The sequence below is a fragment of the Clupea harengus genome, chromosome 6, assembly GCF_900700415.2.
Source record: "Clupea harengus chromosome 6, Ch_v2.0.2, whole genome shotgun sequence".
Lineage (NCBI taxonomy): Eukaryota > Metazoa > Chordata > Actinopteri > Clupeiformes > Clupeidae > Clupea > Clupea harengus.
This window is the reverse complement of record NC_045157.1, coordinates 23,169,416-23,187,028: the sequence shown is the minus strand read 5'-3', so window position 1 is coordinate 23,187,028 and position 17,613 is coordinate 23,169,416. Positions and strand designations below refer to the sequence as shown.

Genomic DNA, 17,613 nt, shown 5'->3' with positions numbered 1-17,613 from the left:
AGAAGCTTCGCCAGACTGCAGTTTCCTTGCGTGGCGTCTTGGGCGCCCCCCCCCCCCCCCCCCATATCCAATTTCATGTCATTTCCCTGACGGAAGGCGCCCCTGACACCCGCAGGAGGAAGTGAAATCTCGTCACTGGGTGCTCCCTAAGGCATCGAGGCAGTGATGAAAGGCGGTCGCTGAGTGCTTGTCGGTCACAGTTTACGCCTGTCTGAACACTCAGCACGGTGCTCAGAGCCTGCTCAGCAAAAGATGGCTTGTCGATTGGCATCCAGTGTTGAATGTTGCATTGTTGTGAAGAAAGGCAATAAAAAGGCTTGTGTGCCTTTTGTGCTTGTTGTTTGCTGCAAAAACACAAGCGTTCCCACATTAGAAACATCCTTGTGTCCACTTGCATTTCTTCTGAAGTGGTGTGGCTGGCCGGTGGCTTGGACTTTGTCCTTGGGGCTAAAACGTGAGGCACACACATTCTTCTCGAGCAATCATGCATTTAATCTGCAAAAACATATGCCGATCTAGTAACTAGATCACACTCATAAGTAAGCTTTATGTGGAAAAAAAACAGGGTTTGTGGTTGGATAGAACAAAGAACGCAATCCATAGGTTTTGCTTGTGATTTTTGGCTGTCTACCATTAGATGCGTTGTTTTTGACTGGACAACGAAGTGCATGGTGATGAATGTTCAATCTGTTTGGGTGGGACTGCTTATGTTAGACTGCATTCTGGGACGGAACAAGCCTTTTTATGGGATGGTGTTGTGTTGTTGCTGTGGCCTAACGGGATGGTGTTGTGTTGTTGTGTGCAGGAGTTTGCAGCGCTGACCAAGGAGGTGAACATGTGCCGCGAGCAGCTCCTCGAGAGGGAGGAGGAGATCGCCGAGCTGAAGGCTGAGCGCAACAATACACGGGTAAGAGAAGACTAATGAACACACACACACACACTCACTCACTCGAACAGTATGCATGCACTATGCTCTCGCATAGGTGTTCTGAAATGGAAAATACTCTCTTGCACAACAATTCCAGCATCTGAGTGAGGTTATCCAAAACAATGTCAGTCTCGACCTTTGAGCTCTAGATTGTGGCCCTCTCTGACCTCTAATGACTGTCGGGTTTAGATAGGATACTTGGAGTTGTTTATACATGGGTAAGCAATCCCGCAGAGCTGTAAATGAAACAAGCACTAACCCCCGTGGTGCAGACTGTAATATGGGTCACTGTCAGCAGTGTGCGTCCCTCAGGCCATAGGGTTTTTCACAGTCACACTACACACTTCACTGCATTGTATTCTGAGTTGGAGGCAGAGTTTACATTGAATGGATGTCACTCTACGCCCCTGTTTCTGTGTTTTGGGTGTGTGCTGGAGGTATGTGTATATGGGTTTGTTTAGAGGTACGATGACTGACTGTGCTTTTTGATGAGCGAGAGAGTGTTTTTAGGGAAGACTGTGGCCCCCTCTGGTATTTGCTATGTGGATTAGGAGGCTTTACTAACGAGAGGGACGGAGCACACTGCAGGGTCACAGACGTGGGCCGCCATAGGTTAATCCCCTTGCCACGTTATCCACGCTTCCTCCCAGCCCGGGGCTGCTATACGTCAGCCTGAGAAGAGGGAGGCCCATGTTTAGGGGGGGGGGGGTTAATCCAAGTGTGGCTTGCTGCTGCCTGACACACTTGGCAGGGACCCAGCTCAGCAGTGTAGTGAGTGAGAGAGAGGGAGAGAGAGGGAGGATCGAGGGATTAGAGGGAGCCACAGAGGGGATGAGTTTGGGCTTTGTCATCCTAACGGGCCTGATGGGATCCCACTGTGCTGCACAGCACGAATGAGTGACAGGATTGTGTGTGTATGTGTGTATGTGTGTGTGTGTGTGTGTGTGTGTGTGTGTGTGTGTGTGTGTGTGTGTGTGTGTGTGTGTGTGTGTACGTGTACGTGTACATGTATTTGTGTGTCCCAAAACCAGTCAATATGCAGCATTCTGCCTTGCACACAACTCTCTGGAATGCTCTATGTACTCCTACAAAGTGCGGTCACAGACAGCCACATACACAATGGCACTGACATTCATCCTTGGGTGCGTTCCCTTGGACGAAATTGTCCCACAGTGTGGTCACATGAGATTGTGTAAATAGATTGAAGCCCAACAGATTTGTTTGTGTGTTTGTTTGCAATGCACCTTCACTGTAAATCATACTGACTTATTCATTCCTACTGACTTCTCTCTCTCCTTCTCTGACTGTAGTTGTTGCTGGAGCATCTGGAGTGTCTGGTGTCTCGACACGAGCGCTCTCTGAGGATGACTGTGGTGAAGAGGCAGGCGCAGTCTCCAGCTGGCGTGTCCAGTGAGGTGGAGGTGCTCAAGGCCCTCAAATCTCTATTTGAGCACCACAAAGCCCTGGACGAGAAGGTGAGGAAGCAGGCCTGCTCATGACAAACCCTGTGAAACATTGAGTTTGATGTTTGCTGCCTCCGTTGAATTAAAACTGGTCTCGGATACATTCAGAAATCGTTTATATGTCAAAACAATATATGTGTGTGTGTGTATGTATGTCTATGTGTTGTCAGTGAAATTTGCCTCAACCTCAACATTTGTTTTTGTGTCTTCAGGTTAGGGAGAGGCTCCGGGTAGCACTTGAGCGGTGTAGTGCCTTGGAGGAACAGCTGACAAATACTAACAAGGAGGTACGACATAAACACACACACACACACACACACACACACACACACACACACACACACTAATATACACACACACACACTAATATACTCACACGCACGCACACACACGCGCGCGCGCACACACACACACACACACACACACACACACACACACACACACACACACACACACACACACTAATATACAAACACACACACACACACACACGCACACGCACACACTCAAACATGGCCGAATGTTCTCCACTCGGGGCTGCGTTGCAGTCTTAGCCAGCCTTTGGCACACGGCTTCCCCTGAGGAATGTGGAGCGCTGGTGTGTAATTTGTGCTGTAAGCACCTGCTTTGCCTCTATAAACTAATCCCTCACCCAATGACCAAAGGCAGGCAACCTCATCAGGACCAACCAGTTTAGCAGACCTGGCACCGGAAAGAAGAAGTGCCGATGAGTCAGTAACCTGCTGACAGCTCTGTGTTATGTCTCACCAAACCACTCCCTGTTCATCAATAGTGAGCTCATGAATTACCCAGAAGTGCCAGAACATTCCCCCGAGTCAAGGTCTCTCAAGAACTGTCAGCATCAGCATGTCGGCATTAAAGGGCATGTTTCCGCGTCCTTGTTTTTAGTTTAAATTCAAGGAAGCGCCAACAAATAGTGTAGGTTCAAAATAGGTTCTCTCTTGTTTTTGTTGTTGTTGTAAGACTACAAAACATTGTGCATTGCATTGTTCATTACAGCCCTCTGTAATCTTCTCTTTGCACATTGTTCTGTTTTATACTCCTTCTCTTTGGTGCGCGGTCGCTCTCCCTTGCCTCTGAGCGAGCCTGTGATGAGATTAAGATTGACAAAAGGGAGCAGGGAGCATGATGGGAGAGTGGCCTAGATTTTTTTCTCTCTGGTGTGCGTGCCCGTGCCCGTGCCCGTGCACTTATGTATTTGTGTGTCTGCGTTTGTATTGAAAATTCTGCAGAGGTGAATTGCTCAACCAGAAATGACCCAGACCCACTCTAGAGGACTTGGATGGTACCACGCAAATATGCTCTCGTACACACATGCACCCGCACACAGTCACACACATGCCCTCATTGACACGTACGTCCGCACTCACAGTATATTTGTGGTTTGAATAATTCTTAGAACTGCCTGTCTGTGCAGTTAGTCCTCTGTGGGGTGTCTGACTTAAGCTTGTAATATCCACACACACACACACACACTCACAAGCTAGTGTGTCAACATTAGTGGAGTCTCTGACAGTATCAGTGTTTAGCTGCTGGTGGTCTGCTGTTGCACTCAACACATTTCTGCACTCAGCCAAAAAAAACCTCCTAGCATACACACCATCTGCTCCACTTTCATGGCCTTTTTTCTGTAAATGTATTAAGTGAGAGCCGTTCTCTTTCTCTCTCTCTCTCTCTCTCTCTCTGCCATCCTCCCTTTCAGATCCACTTCCTCCGCGAGCAGAACAATCAGAAAAAGGTGCTGCTCGACGGCATGACAGAAATCAACCACAACTCCGAGAGCATGCCCAGCACAAATGGCAAGGTACGCTCAACACCCCCACCCAACCCCCCTCCGCGCCCCCCTTTGCCCAGAGATACGGGCCTATCTGCGTCAGCGCCGAGCGTAGCAGATGGTGCCGCCCTGCTGTCCACCAACCATTCTGTCCATCCGTTCATGCGCGTGCGGCGAAGCCCGCTACGTCTGGCAGGCAGTGCATGTGTGAAGGCGCTGATCTCGCTCACGACATACATACCAACGGCCTGTGTTTGGGATTCACTCCGACTTGAGGGTTCACCATTGTGTTTGTTCAAACAGGCTATTTAAATGAATAAATGATGTCTAGCCTGGCTGGATCAGATGGTGTAATATAAGTCATATGAGAGGGCCTAAAACAGGCGCTGGGCTTATTTGATTAAAGGGAGCAGAGGGGGGGGGGGGGGGGGGTGGAACTGCTGGGTGAGCCGCTGGGTGCTGCATTGGAGCTTTTGCACAGCGGGGGGTTGGTGCTGATTTAAATTGCATTAGAAAACCCTGCCCCGCCCCAACCTTTAGGGCCAGTTGAACTTGAGTCACCCCTGGGAACCCTTTTTGTTGACGACGGACTCGAATAGTAGCGCTGCACACACAGGCCCATTATCCCTGACGCAGCACAAAAACAGCTCCGAAAACAGTTCAGATGAGCTGAACACTATACCTGTTATGTGTTTTTATTTGTAGTTTCTATCTCGTGGCCACATAAAAGCATAGAATGGCCTATGAATTATCCTCTGATTATTAGAATTATCCCCTGCTAAAAGCTAGATGTTGTGTATTTACCATCAGTCTAGTCATCTGGCATTGAGCGTCTTACTCCTGTAGCTTAACTGGTGAACTGGGATCACAAGTGCCCCTGTTGTTACCACTTGAAAGTGGCCTTGCAGGGATTCTGGTTTGGTACGCTGATCTTTTGCTCTGCCTGTCCTTTGTTTGTCAGCACATTTACCAGTTTACTTACTACTGTACACACCTTTACTCAGTAGCCGTTATTAAATGTGTTTTTCAAATTGACTTTGATCTTGATGTGTTTGGTGGCTGTGTGCGCAGCGCTCTTCGGACGGCTCGGAGGAGGACGTTGGGAGGGTGATGGAGCTGCAGGAGCTCCTGGACCGTCAGAGCAAGGAGGTGCAGCAGATGAAGGAGCGCATCGTGTGCCTGACGGGCCGCGTGGCCGAGCTGGAGGAGGACCTGGACACGGCCCGCAAGGACCTCATCAAGTCCGAGGACATGAGCACGCGTCTGCAGAGGGACATCCGAGAGGTGAGGAGGCATGGTCACAGGGACGATGTTTCTGGACAGGAGATAGAACTCGAACATTTTAATAAACAGAAGGGGGATGGCTGTACAAAGATCAACTGTAGTAGTCATTGATATATTCTATGGAGTCTGTAGTAATTCACAGAGTTGCTCTGATTGATTTGATCAAAACATCAGGTAATGTGATTGCACTGGTGGGTTCTTAGGCTTTTCCCTCTTGCCATATGGAAATGTATTTGAAGGCTCCTCATAATTGCATTGGTTTCTCCCATGTCAGTCCATGGCCCAGAAGGAGGACATGGAGGAGCGCATCACCACGCTGGAGAAGCGCTACCTGGCCGCTCAGAGGGAGGCCACATCGGTGCATGACCTCAACGACAAGCTGGAGAATGAGATTGCCAACAAGGAATCCCTCTTCCGCCAGGTGAGACACCGACAGGCTCAGCACTGCTGGCTCCTGGGTGCTCCCTCTCTGCTTCCTGTCCTGTCCTTGTGAGATTTAGGGCAGGGACAGGGAGGACAAGTTGATTTAACCAAACGGGTGAACCCGAACATTGCAGTTGTGCCGTTTTCCAGTCATCACATAATGGCTGTTTTGGCCATCTGGAGGCTTTGAGTACAGGTTTAAATATCCCATATTGCAGTATGTGCACTGCTATACCCAACCACCCCCCACCCCCGCCCCCCGTATGACAGAGAGCCTGTGATCGCAGAGCCGTGTGGCTGCTGTTCCAGCGCCCAACTTTCCCAGTCGGCTCCCTTCATGGTGGTCCAACGTAATGCACGTTTCCACACGGTGCTCTATTTGTAGCAGAGGCGGCCCTTCCCCTCCTCTTCCCTTCCTGTCCCCCAGCCACTCTTTTGTCCCCTTTGTCCCTCTGTTCCTCTCTGCAGGCCGGTGGAGGGAGGGTGGTTTGTGTGTGTGTGTGTGTGTGTGTGTGTGAACTGTGTGTAGTCTAGTCTGTGTGTGTAGTGTGACAGGCACTCTTTTGGACGGCAGGAAGAGCCTGCAGTGCCCTGGCAACATTAGGACCCCTCTCAGTGCATTCACAGGCCACTCACCGCAGCAGGCGCTGAATAGGACGCCTGCGAGTCATGTTAGTTTACGGAGAGGCTCTCCAAAGAGTCAGGGACAGTGGTGTGGCTCCAAAGGGAATGTGCACACACACCAACTCACACATCAACAAACATGCACACAATAACTCTCACACACACACACACTCTTCTGCTCTCGCATGCACATACTAGTCATCCCTCTGCTGTCGCTTGCTCTCTCTCTCTCTCCCCTCTTTTTTGTTTTTGTCGCCACTATATGCCCTGCTTGTTTTTTGCCCTTTCCCTTCCCTGTCTCCTCTTTTCCTCAGAGCTGACACGCTGAAACAATATTGGCTTAGCGCTGCTAACAGAGAAAGAGCAGAAACGTAGCTGCTCCCCCGCAGGGGATGCAAAGCATGAAGAGGGCCCCTTGTGTTCAGATACAGCGCTGATAAGCATCTCTTTGCTTACTGTTTATTCACATCGCCAGTGGCCAGTGTTTCACACAGTGAGAGCTGGGCAGTTCAGAAACAAAATGTGTGCCATGTCCAATCTCTGTGCCAGCTGATTTGACTCAGTAGCTCTCCCTCCTGGCATGAGAATCGTGTCTATTTGTAAATCAGTATTGTTGACTAAGGGACAACTCTAGTAAATGCCAATCAACTTTTTTATGAATTTTTACTTACCAGTTTTGGCACAACTGTCCAACTGCTACCACCTAAGTCTGTCTGATTCAACTTTGGACATTTCTAAATAGATGGACCATTCCAATCTGGATAGTTTTTTCAGGCACTCATGGAAAGTACCTTGTAATGCTCTTTAAGTTAGCATGTTATGGTATTGTCGGGTCCTGACCCAGTGCCATGTTCTGTGTTCCATGTTGTCCGGCAGACGGAGGATAAGAATCGGCAGCTGCAGGAGCGTCTAGAGCTGGCCGAGCAGAAACTCCAGCAGACCATCAGGAAGGCGGAGACGCTGCCAGAGGTGGAGGCGGAGCTAGCACAGAGAGTGGCTGCTCTCACCAAGGTAAGCCCACTCACTAATTCCTGACACTCCTCTTACACACACACACACACACACACACACATTTCAGAGTTGGATCATGCACAAGCAGCACTGACATCTCTTTTTACCTGTCAGAACTTTTGTTTCTATGTGACATCATTTAGATGTGTGATATAATTAAGGGATAAATCTTGCATGTGTTGCTTGCAGGAGTGTAATAAACTAGCCCAATCTGGCTAAATAACATCTGCTAACTCACACTCCTCTTTAAGGTGTGATTATGATTCAGTAAAATACAAATATAATGTAGAGGATGAATTAAGCTTTCTTACAGTGAAGCTGTATTGTTTGTATGAAAGAGATAAGGTGTCAGAGACATTTTCTGTCTTTTTAATTTAAAAATCAAGAACCATTTTCACACAGCAGATATCCCCAGATTTGCTGCACAGACTGCCATTTCAGCATTCAATAAGTGCAGTTGCAGTAACCCTGATATACAAAGTACCACAAGGAACTGTCTGTAGACCTAACCACATTTACCTTGCAGCTACTTTTTCCGGCAAAGCTGTTATTCACAGTTTCCTTGTCTTTGTTTCCCCCATAAATGTTTGTCGGCTTCTTTATCTGCGACCTGGTGTGTGGAGCCTCTGGAGCTTTGAGTACCAACAGTTTGCTGCCTCATGTGCTTTCACACTTCTGTGTCCTGTCTGTGCCTTCTCTTGTTTGGTTCTTCTGTCATTTAATTTGGAATTTTAGAAATGTGCATGGAATGACTGCACTGTGTAGACTAAAACCAAGGCAGCCAGAGCTACACAGCCTCAGAGAGGGGAAACCCTTATTTCTCTCAGCTGGTCAGACAGACCAAACTCAACACAAAGCCACTTGGCCTCTACTACTGGCACCACTACTATTCTTTAGGAGCGAGTGCATTCTAAATTAAGGCCTGGAGCTATTTTTGAACAGTCTGGTCCTGTGTTTAGGACACAGCTGGACGGTTGCAATCTGTATGTGTTAGTCATTACTTCAACCAGTTGGACCAAATGGAGTGGACACCATAGGCCGAGACCCATAGTTTCTGATGGTGCTCCTTACTGTAAGACAAAACGAGCATTAAACCTTAATGTGGACCACGTTAGTGCAGTATATGCTGAAGCCTGGCAGCATGGTGTTTTGCCCCTGGGTAATCAACGTCATGTCTGGGAGGGAGAGATAGAAAGGGAGGAGAGACTGCTGTTTCAGCCTTTGGCAAGGACATCTTCTGTCTAATTACCATTAGCAGCCTCCCCCCACCCCACCCCTCAGCTCAGTGCTGTCTGTTTAGTTACTGCTCTCCAGACTCAACATCCCCGCATCCCCTCAGTCCTGTCAAAGCACATGTTCCATTTGAGCTCATGAGCTCCATTTTTTGAGCTGTTTAGGAGCCCAGTGTTCCTACATAGCTGTTGTGTTGACAGCGTGGCACGCTTGTGTTTCTTCAGTCAAACGGAATTGTCTCCCTTTCTTGGTTTCTATAATTGCTCAGGCATTTACTTGCACAATGTGATTAAGCTACTTTTCTTGTTTACTGGCCTACTAATAAAGTTCAGTGTCAAGGTCTGAGCTTTCAGTTCAACCAACGTGCTAATTAAAACTCAACTCTCTTATCTAACCTTAAAATCTCCTTTGCATCACTTGCAGGCCCTTGTGTGTCTGTGACCCCTCCCACCTCAGTGGTTAAGTTCAGAAAACTGCCCTGCAGCTCACTCTGTCAGCTCAAGCTGTGGTCTGGTAATCCCTGTGCTAGTGCTCCCAGATCCTAGTTGTGCACTCTCTCCAGCCTTAGACGGTTGTTTACACGGAGTCTAGTTTGCCTGAATCCGGAGAGAAATGTCTCCGGATCGACCTTTCGTCTACACGAACAAGGCGGATCCCCACACGAACTCTTTCGAATCGGGGGTCCAAAGTGTGTAGATTCGAATCTGTCCGAGGATTGGTGTTTGTCTGCACGCCGATCCGCAACCCTTTCTAATCTGATGATGTCATTGCCCCACGTGATCGCCTCGCAACCGCAGGCTGAACCCTTATTAACCCAACTGCGTCACTTCATAACAGCAACAACATAAACTAAATGTATATGACGTGGCGCCTTTTTCGTGACTTACATTTTTCTACTGTGCTTAGTTGTTTGTATTGGGATAGTGTGCTGCTCTACCTACATGTGGATAGTTTTTCGTGATCTTACTTAGCCATTTTTTAGACCAGCCAGAACAACGGACACGACTGGCATTATTTAATAACTGAATGGGTTGCCACGGCGCAGCGAGTGTGGCAGCCTGTTTTAGCAGTTCTCCAGCTTCAAAAAATAAAATATGTCTTCCTATTACCTTGCTGCTATTACATGTGAATTTCTTTAACAGGATTAATACAAGTTTATCTATCTATCTAAATCGATGTTGTTAGGAAAGGGATGACATTAACAAGCCACACTTTAATCGATCACTGTTTAATCTATTTGCATCAGACCATTTTACAAAACCGGTTTTTAAAAGTGTCAGCAATAGCCTATATGAGCAAATCTGACGTGAAAAGATTTTTATTATAGACGGAAGTTTCAAAACGGTCTATAATAAAGATGAATGTTACGTTAGCTCTAGTCCTGTCAGACAACGATAGCGATAGCTACTAGCTAGCGTTAACGTTACTTCAGAGGTACAGTACGTGAAGGACAAAGCCCTCAACAATAGCCTACATTTGTTCTTAGTAATAAAACCATGAAATTGGAAGCAATTGTAAACCATGAAACATCCAGGATCCACACCACTTGCATTGTGGTCTCCCGTGCTCAAGCTCAGCCTCTCCATAAAGCACAGGCATTTAAACAACTCACAGACATGTAATGTTGCACATTGCTTTGTTGCACTGTTCTAAACTCTTTATTATCAATACAAAATAGAATTATTTTTTGCTTAACCTACAGTCTGCTCTGACCACTGATTTTATTAACCACCATAATGTGTTACTGTGCAGATTAAATGTAGGCTATCGACTACTGTCTTCTGTCACTTTATACGCATGCTCCTGTCTTCTCCGTTTTCTTCAGTTGTCTGTTGCACCGTTAAAGCGCCACCAACAGGCCTGGGAGATGTACTACAGCGGATTCAATCCGATCCGCTGGGTTCAATGTATGTAGACGCAAATTTCTCTTGACACTGCTCCGTGTAGACGCGATAAAGAGGATCCATGTCAAAAATGAATCCGGGTTCAGGCAATCCAGGCTCCGTGTAAACGAGGTCTTAGTCCTCTTTCACAGGATGCCATCGTCTTCCCAATGGCTCCTTTTGGCACCGTGTGTGGTCAGGCTGTGGTTATCTGTACCACTGCCTCTCTTAAACATGCCCCTTTTCCTTGTCCCCATATTTGTAAAGGGGACGCCTCTCTCTCTATCTCTTAGAAACAGTGTTTGAAGTCCTCTCCTTTTGTGTGTCTGTGCCTGTGCTCTGCCCTTTTCTTGCTTCCCTTAGCCCTTTAATAGTCAGTCTCTCTCTCTCTCTCTCTCTCTCGTAGTCTCCTACGTTCTGTCTTTCTTTTTTTCTTTCTCCTTCCCTCTCTCAATCTCACCCATCCTCGTTTTGCAGCAGTATGGAACACTGTACTCTGTGCCTGTACTTAAGTCTGTACTAAAAGTCCCTCCCTCTACACTCATTCTCTCTCTTTCTCTCTCTCTCTCTCTCTCTCTCTCTGACTCGTTCTCTCTTTCTCTCTGGTCCTCTGTCCCCTGTCTCTCCTCCCTGCTGTCTCTGGCTCTGTGTAGTCTGACTCTAAGGACTCAAAGGACACTAAAGCTCAGAGGAAGGTACACTGCAGTCTCATCCCCATCCCTCCTCCAAACTTCCTCCACCATTTCCAGCTCTCTTCCTGCCCCTCTGCCTGCCTGCTCAGTCTTTGCTCATCCATGCCCAGATTTTTATTTTTCCTCCTCTGATCCCAACCCCCATTTCTAAAGTGCTGTAATCTAACCATAACAGGAAGCGTGCCAGTTCGCTTGGGCAGGAGGCTGCAGGAAAGGCTGGTGCCGCCCACATCGGGGCAGGGTGGGAGCGCACCGAGGGGCGCTTGGCATTTCAGCTCCCAGCAGGCCTCAGGGCAGGGCTGCCTGACTGGGGTTTTGGAGGGCCACCTCTTCAAAGGGTTCTGGCTGTCCTACCAACAGATTAGAAAAAATTGCTTTAAAAAGGCATTATTAAAGTAAAAATATATAAGGAACAACGTAAGCGTTATCTGAAGTAATTAATTTGTTCTGAACAACTGTTGCAGGAAAAAAGCAGCAAACCCCTTTGCAAACTGGCCCGTCAAAACCAGCTTCCAATTTCAGACGTTCATGACATTATTTCTTTGGTTTTTCATTTGGGAATTGAAGTGGGACAGTAGAACATGTAGCCCTGTGGGCACGTGTGATGTTTTACTGTTGACCCATGTCCTCCCCCAAACACATACTGGAGTTTATGTAAACTCTGGAGGAATTTTATCTTCACTAACCTCTGTGTTTAGTGTGCCGCTCACCACGTGGCTAACTGCCTGGCTAACCGAGGAAGTCATCTGTGTATGTGTGTTTCTTTGTGTGTGTGTGTGTGCGTGTGTGTCAGATCTGTTTGTGTGCCCTGTCTGTGCTGTACGCTTTGGCCTGGCTTTGTACGGTCTTGTGCTTCCTGGAGCATGACGTGCGTATGTGTGCTGGTTGTGCAGCTCTTCGTCAGGCTTCTGTCTTTTTCTGCTGTGTCCCTTTGGGGTCTGTGGGACAAGCTATTTTTGTTTTGTTCTCTGTGCCATTGTGCATTTTGATGAAAGTCATTTATAGGTTTGAGGTTTCTTTTTTAATTTTTTTTATTACAGTTGTGTCTTTGATAAACCTCTTCTCAGTTCTTCATTGGTCTCTTTTTAACCCCCCCAATCAGGCGGAGGAACGCCATGGCAACGTGGAGGAGCGGCTGAAACAGTTGGAAGCACAGCTGGAAGAGAAGAACCAGGAGCTGCTCAGGGTGAGGGGTCAAAGTTCACCACCCACATGTCATTTCCTGTCAATCATTTCATCAACTGGGTCTGTGCTCCTGGCAACATCTATTGGCATATCTACTTGTTTCTGTCCCAGCTTTCACACAGACATCAGTTCTTTTGTCACCTAATGTAAACACAACCTTTCCTTGTTTTCAGTTGGATTAAATATTTGTGTGTTTGTTTATATGTATATGCATATTTGTTTGCCAAAGGCTCGCCAGCGAGAGAAGATGAATGAAGAGCACAACAAGCGTCTGTCGGAGACAGTGGACAAGCTGCTGTCGGAGTCCAACGAGAGGCTACAGCTCCACCTAAAGGAGAGGATGTCTGCTCTGGAGGAGAAGGTACTGCTGGAGCTCTGGGCTCTGCCTGGCCCAGTTCAGCCCTACTACTGCTAGCCTGCAACCTGGAATTAGTTCAAATTATTATAAATGAACCATCCCGTTTTCCTGTTCTCTTCTTCAGAACACCCTCATTCGTGATCTGGAGCACACCAAGAAGCTGATTGAGGAAGCTCACCATGAAAAGGTCTGTAGTGCAAGTGCAGGAATAGTTCAACTCTAAAGGCAGTTCATTGATGCCTAGTGTAGGGTGCATCCTCATTCGTGTGTGTGTGTGTGTGTGTGTGTGTGTGTGTGTGTGTGTGTGTGTGTGTGTGTGTGTCTGTCAACCCTCAGGAGCAGCTTCTGATCCAGATTGAGACCATGAGGGCTGAGAACGAACAGGGCCGCAGCCGGAGTAACTCCTTGTTGCATGGGTAAGAACGGGCACAATCACTTTCCTTCCTATCCTCTATAGTCTTTTCCCCATGCATCCCTTCTCATCCACTCACTGGCTGGTTGGTGTGCTTGGGCAGGCGGTCTCATTTGGGCAGCACCCCAGACTTCAGGTACCCAGTGTCGGCGTCCTCCATGATGGACAGCCACTCTGACCACTACAACAGTGCACTCGTGCTACGGCGACCCCAGAAAGGGCGAGTGGCTGCCCTGCGAGATGAACCCTCCAAGGTGCGTCTTTAACCCTTGCACTTTTCTGCATCCTTACAAGCCAGAAGTTCTACAAAGATAGTGTTGCTTCAGATATTCATTTCTGATTTAACCTTGTTAACCATGGTTCATCAGGCCATGTGACTGCTGTTTCTGTGCATAGCTCACAATGACTTGTCACTATTTGCTCACATGTTTTAACCTTTTTGGGGATAAGGCACATCAAAGATCAAACCAGAAAATCAAGGCACACCCACTTGTATAATAATTGTAAATAATGTAATTATCTTAATAATCGAAAACGTTGTAAATATGTGACTACACTATTTGTCTTTATGAAAATGTGCCACTAATATTACAGTACCTTGATTGAGTAAGTAAGAGAACAAGATATGTTAACATGTCTCAATTTGAGTTAATCTTGGTTTAGGATATGTACCTTGAAATGACATGCTATTTGATAGCAAATGATAGCAATTTTCTCTTAAAGAGTTCCTTTGATGTTATTGATATAACACAAAAGAGGGGGAGACGTCAAATACGGTAGTCTAATGCCCTTGCGCATATACTTGGGGCTTGGTAATGCTGGAGTGTACACATCTATGTTGATGTTCTGCCTGACGGTGTTTCGATAAAATTAGCGAAAGCTAAATATAGCCTCCATCGCCATGTAATTAAGTGACTGCTTACAAACAGTTTAATTAAGAAGCGGTGTCATTGGTGTATTTAATGAGCTTGTATAAAAACACACTGGGTTCCTTAAAATTCCACAGCACACTTGACTTTGCTTGTCGACACACCACTGGTTGAGAACCGTTGCTCTAATGTGTTCTGATTTCCTGATTTTCTGTTTGTGTCTCTCTCCTTCCTCTCCTCTGCTTCTCTTTCTGCTTCCTCTCTGGACTACAGAGGCATGTAAGTGGTGTGATGGTGGTAGCTCTCTTCTCTTTGCAGTAGTTAGATTTCGTGATGCTGTGGTGCTCTGTCCACATTGCTTCCCAGGAGCAGTGCATGAGTTTGGCTGCTGAGTGTCTCCGAAACCTAAACAAATACTTGTCTGGGGTCTCCTAGCAGAGCATGTTGTATGTGTGTACCCGCTCCTGAATAGCTGTCAGACATGTTTAGCTCATCAGGAAGTTCTCTTATGAGAAGTAGGTCATCCTCTAGTCGAGTGTTCCAAACTAGGTATGTCAGAAGACCTAGAACCCTGAGGCATGCAGTGCATGGAGGAGCCCTACGTAAAGGCACAGACTGAGTCGGTCTTTGTTCGGGTTGTTCCCGTCAGGTCCAGACGCTTAATGAACAGGAGTGGGAGCGCGTGCAGCAGGCCAACGTGCTGGCCAACGTGGCGCACGCCTTCGAGAGTGACATGGACGTGTCCGACCTGGAGGACGACCGCGAGACCATCTTCAGCTCGGTGGACCTGCTGTCCCCTGCCGGACAGGCCGACGCCCAGACACTCGCCCTCATGCTGCAGGAGCAGCTGGATGCTATCAACAATGAGATCAGGTGTGTGTGTGTGTGTGTGAATGCTTTCTGCTGTTTTCTGCATTATGTACCAACTTTAGTTTCAGCGGTAGAGTAAATCAACCAGTGACGTTGGTTTATGGCAAAACGTTCTCATTCTCAGTGTTCATCTTTCATTCCAACCCTTTCTGTATTTTCTGCTGTCAAAGCTTCCAACAGCCTTGCAGGTGTCTGTGTGTGTCTTTGTAGTTGCACACGTAACAGAATGTGTTCATTGTGTTCCATGTATGTGCTGGTTTTCCCTCCTCAGGATGATCCAGGAGGAGAAGGAGAACACTGCGCAGCGGGCCGAGGAGATCGAGTCTCGGGTGGGCAGCGGGGAGAGCCTGGGTGGCCGTTTCCGCTCTATGAGCTCGCTCCAGCCCTCCCTGCTGGCCCCTGGCCATGCCGGCTCCTCCCCGCCCGGCTCGGGCCACTCCACGCCCCGCAGGGCCCCACGCAGCCCCAACCGGGAGGTGGACCGCATGGGGGTCATGACGCTGGTGAGCCCCCTGCTCCCCCTACACCAACGAAACCCCACACCTAAAACTCCTTACGCTCTACACGACATAAAAGTACCCTGCGAAGACAATAATGATGCACTCATTCTCATATCATTCTCTCACCTGCCACGTGGTTTACCCCGGGTGATCCATCATCAACTGTGCTCATCCTGTTGGGTAGTCCATGTTCAGAATGTAAACGCAGTGCACCATTCACTTGTACACTGTGTTGTCCATACCAGTGATTTCACGCAGTTATCTTCAATTAGCTCAGCTAACTTTCAGTTTGTGTTAATAAAGTAAATTCAGATGGTTGAAACCTGGAAGGACCTTCATTCTGTGCCTGGACTGCCTGTGCATCCATTCATCCATTCATCGTTAGCATCTTGTGTTAATGGCGTCCTGTGTTGTCTTGCCTTGTTGCTAAGCTTTAAGGGTTGTAATGGTGTCCTGTGTCTGTGTTGTCCCAGCACTACTGCTATGACCCATATGTCATCCAGAGCTCGCTCTCGCATCAGACCGTAGCTTACCTGCCCTTCCCCACTAACACCACCCCCCTGTACAGCTACCCATGCTACATCCAGGTACACACACACAGGCTCGTCCTCTGGGGCATGTGTGTCTCTCTCTCTCTGCTCCGTGGTTGTGTTCATGATGGTTAAACTGCCAGAGATCTGAGTCGTGCACTTTCTTATCTCACCACTCTGGAGCTCGGCTCGTGTTTAAAGACCCATCTCCCCAAGCCTTACAGCTCAACATGTGAGGGCGGTCATGAAAGAGCCTCCTGGAAATCTCTCCGCCTCGCCCTCCATTTCTCCTGAGCTTTTCCTAATCTTTCTTCCTGCCTGTCGGTGCTTTGCTGGGTGTGTTTTTTTTTTCTTCTTCTCTTGCTCTCGCTCGCTCTCTCTCTCTTTCTTTCTTTCTTTCTTTCTTTCTTTCTTTCTCTATCTTTCTTTCTTTCTTTCTCTCTCTTTCTCTCTCTGTCTTTCTCTCTCTTTTTTCTCTGTCTCTGTCTCTCTCTTCTTCCCCCTCTGGGATCAAAGGAGGACATGAGTGATTAGGACTGCCCGAGGGGAGGGAAAAAAAGTGCCACAGCAAACCACCATTTACCCTGGAAATGCCAGAGGTGAAAGGCATGCAGGAAGAGAATAAAAAAAAAAAAAAAAGCCCATCCTGAGCAGACTGTGATTAAACAGAGGAGAGTGCGCGAGTTGGAGCTTATTTGTCCGCCCCTGTGCGTAGTGCATCTCCATGGCTCAACACATCAAGCCCTGTTCTAATGGGTGAATGCTGGGGCCTCTGTGTTTGGGCCCCGTGGAACCTCTGAGTGGAGAGAGAGAAACAGCAGGCCCCCGGGGATGAGCCCATCCGCCCCCAGACCCTACACCCAGCCTGCCTGTGTGCCGTGCTTCTGCTCTGCTTCACCCTCAGCATGATTCACTGACCGCCCACTCACTGTGTGTGTGTGTGTGTTTGCATATTTGTGTTATCAGTTAGTATATGTCTGTGCCTGTGAGAACAAGTATGCGTGTCAGCCTAGCGGTAAGTTGTGAGCGTGAATCCGAGGCATAGCTAATGGGGAGTATGTGAGTGAGTGTGTGTGTGTGTGTGTGTGTGTTTGTGTGCAACAGGGAGAGTGTGCGTGTTTGTGTCGGATATATCCTGTACTGAAGACTGTTTGCCTGTTTGTGTGTGTGTATGTTTCTGCTCTGAGTCCCTCGATCTCCCTCTGGTGTGCCGTGCCCTCTTTCTTTGTCTCTCTCCCTCTTTATTCTTTCTCTTCATTCTCTCCCTCCCTCTGGCCCCTGTCTCTCTTCCCCCCCCCCCCCCCCCTCTCATCGTTTTGCCTTTTCCCTCCCTTGCTCTCTCTGGTCCTCTGCTTCTCACGTTCACGGTGCCACTAATTTGCTTTTTTGTCTCCTCCTCTCTGCTTCTCATGCTTCCGACAGCCTAGCGACTTGCGGAAGCACCGCAGGAAGGTAATTTAGTGGAAATGCTTTTGGGCTCCCAGCCCGTGCACACTTAATCAGCCGCGCGCCCCCACACTCACACAACCCTGCAAACCTAAACTCCGTCACAC

At 48.0% G+C, this 17,613-nt stretch overlaps 1 protein-coding gene across 18 annotated transcripts in view; it reads left to right on the top strand.

Moving 5' to 3' along the window:
• Window positions 1–17,613, top strand: part of ppfia1 (PTPRF interacting protein alpha 1) — a 46,476-nt gene that overhangs the window by 16,552 nt on the left and 12,311 nt on the right. For 10 of the 18 annotated variants that reach the window (XM_031569463.2, XM_031569462.2, XM_031569465.2 and 7 more), the window contains exons 3-19: window positions 806–907; window positions 2,239–2,403; window positions 2,604–2,678; window positions 4,115–4,216; window positions 5,258–5,470; window positions 5,745–5,891; window positions 7,394–7,528; window positions 11,298–11,339; window positions 12,439–12,522; window positions 12,751–12,882; window positions 13,004–13,066; window positions 13,216–13,295; window positions 13,395–13,545; window positions 14,434–14,439; window positions 14,810–15,033; window positions 15,302–15,533; window positions 17,483–17,512. In XM_031569463.2, coding sequence (XP_031425323.1) covers window positions 806–907; window positions 2,239–2,403; window positions 2,604–2,678; window positions 4,115–4,216; window positions 5,258–5,470; window positions 5,745–5,891; window positions 7,394–7,528; window positions 11,298–11,339; window positions 12,439–12,522; window positions 12,751–12,882; window positions 13,004–13,066; window positions 13,216–13,295; window positions 13,395–13,545; window positions 14,434–14,439; window positions 14,810–15,033; window positions 15,302–15,533; window positions 17,483–17,512 — 1,983 coding nt within the window. The remainder of the gene's footprint in view (window positions 1–805; window positions 908–2,238; window positions 2,404–2,603; window positions 2,679–4,114; window positions 4,217–5,257; window positions 5,471–5,744; window positions 5,892–7,393; window positions 7,529–11,297; window positions 11,340–12,438; window positions 12,523–12,750; window positions 12,883–13,003; window positions 13,067–13,215; window positions 13,296–13,394; window positions 13,546–14,433; window positions 14,440–14,809; window positions 15,034–15,301; window positions 15,534–17,482; window positions 17,513–17,613) is intronic. The other 8 variants (XM_031569470.2, XM_031569477.2, XM_031569476.2 and 5 more) reach the window with 4 other exon arrangements.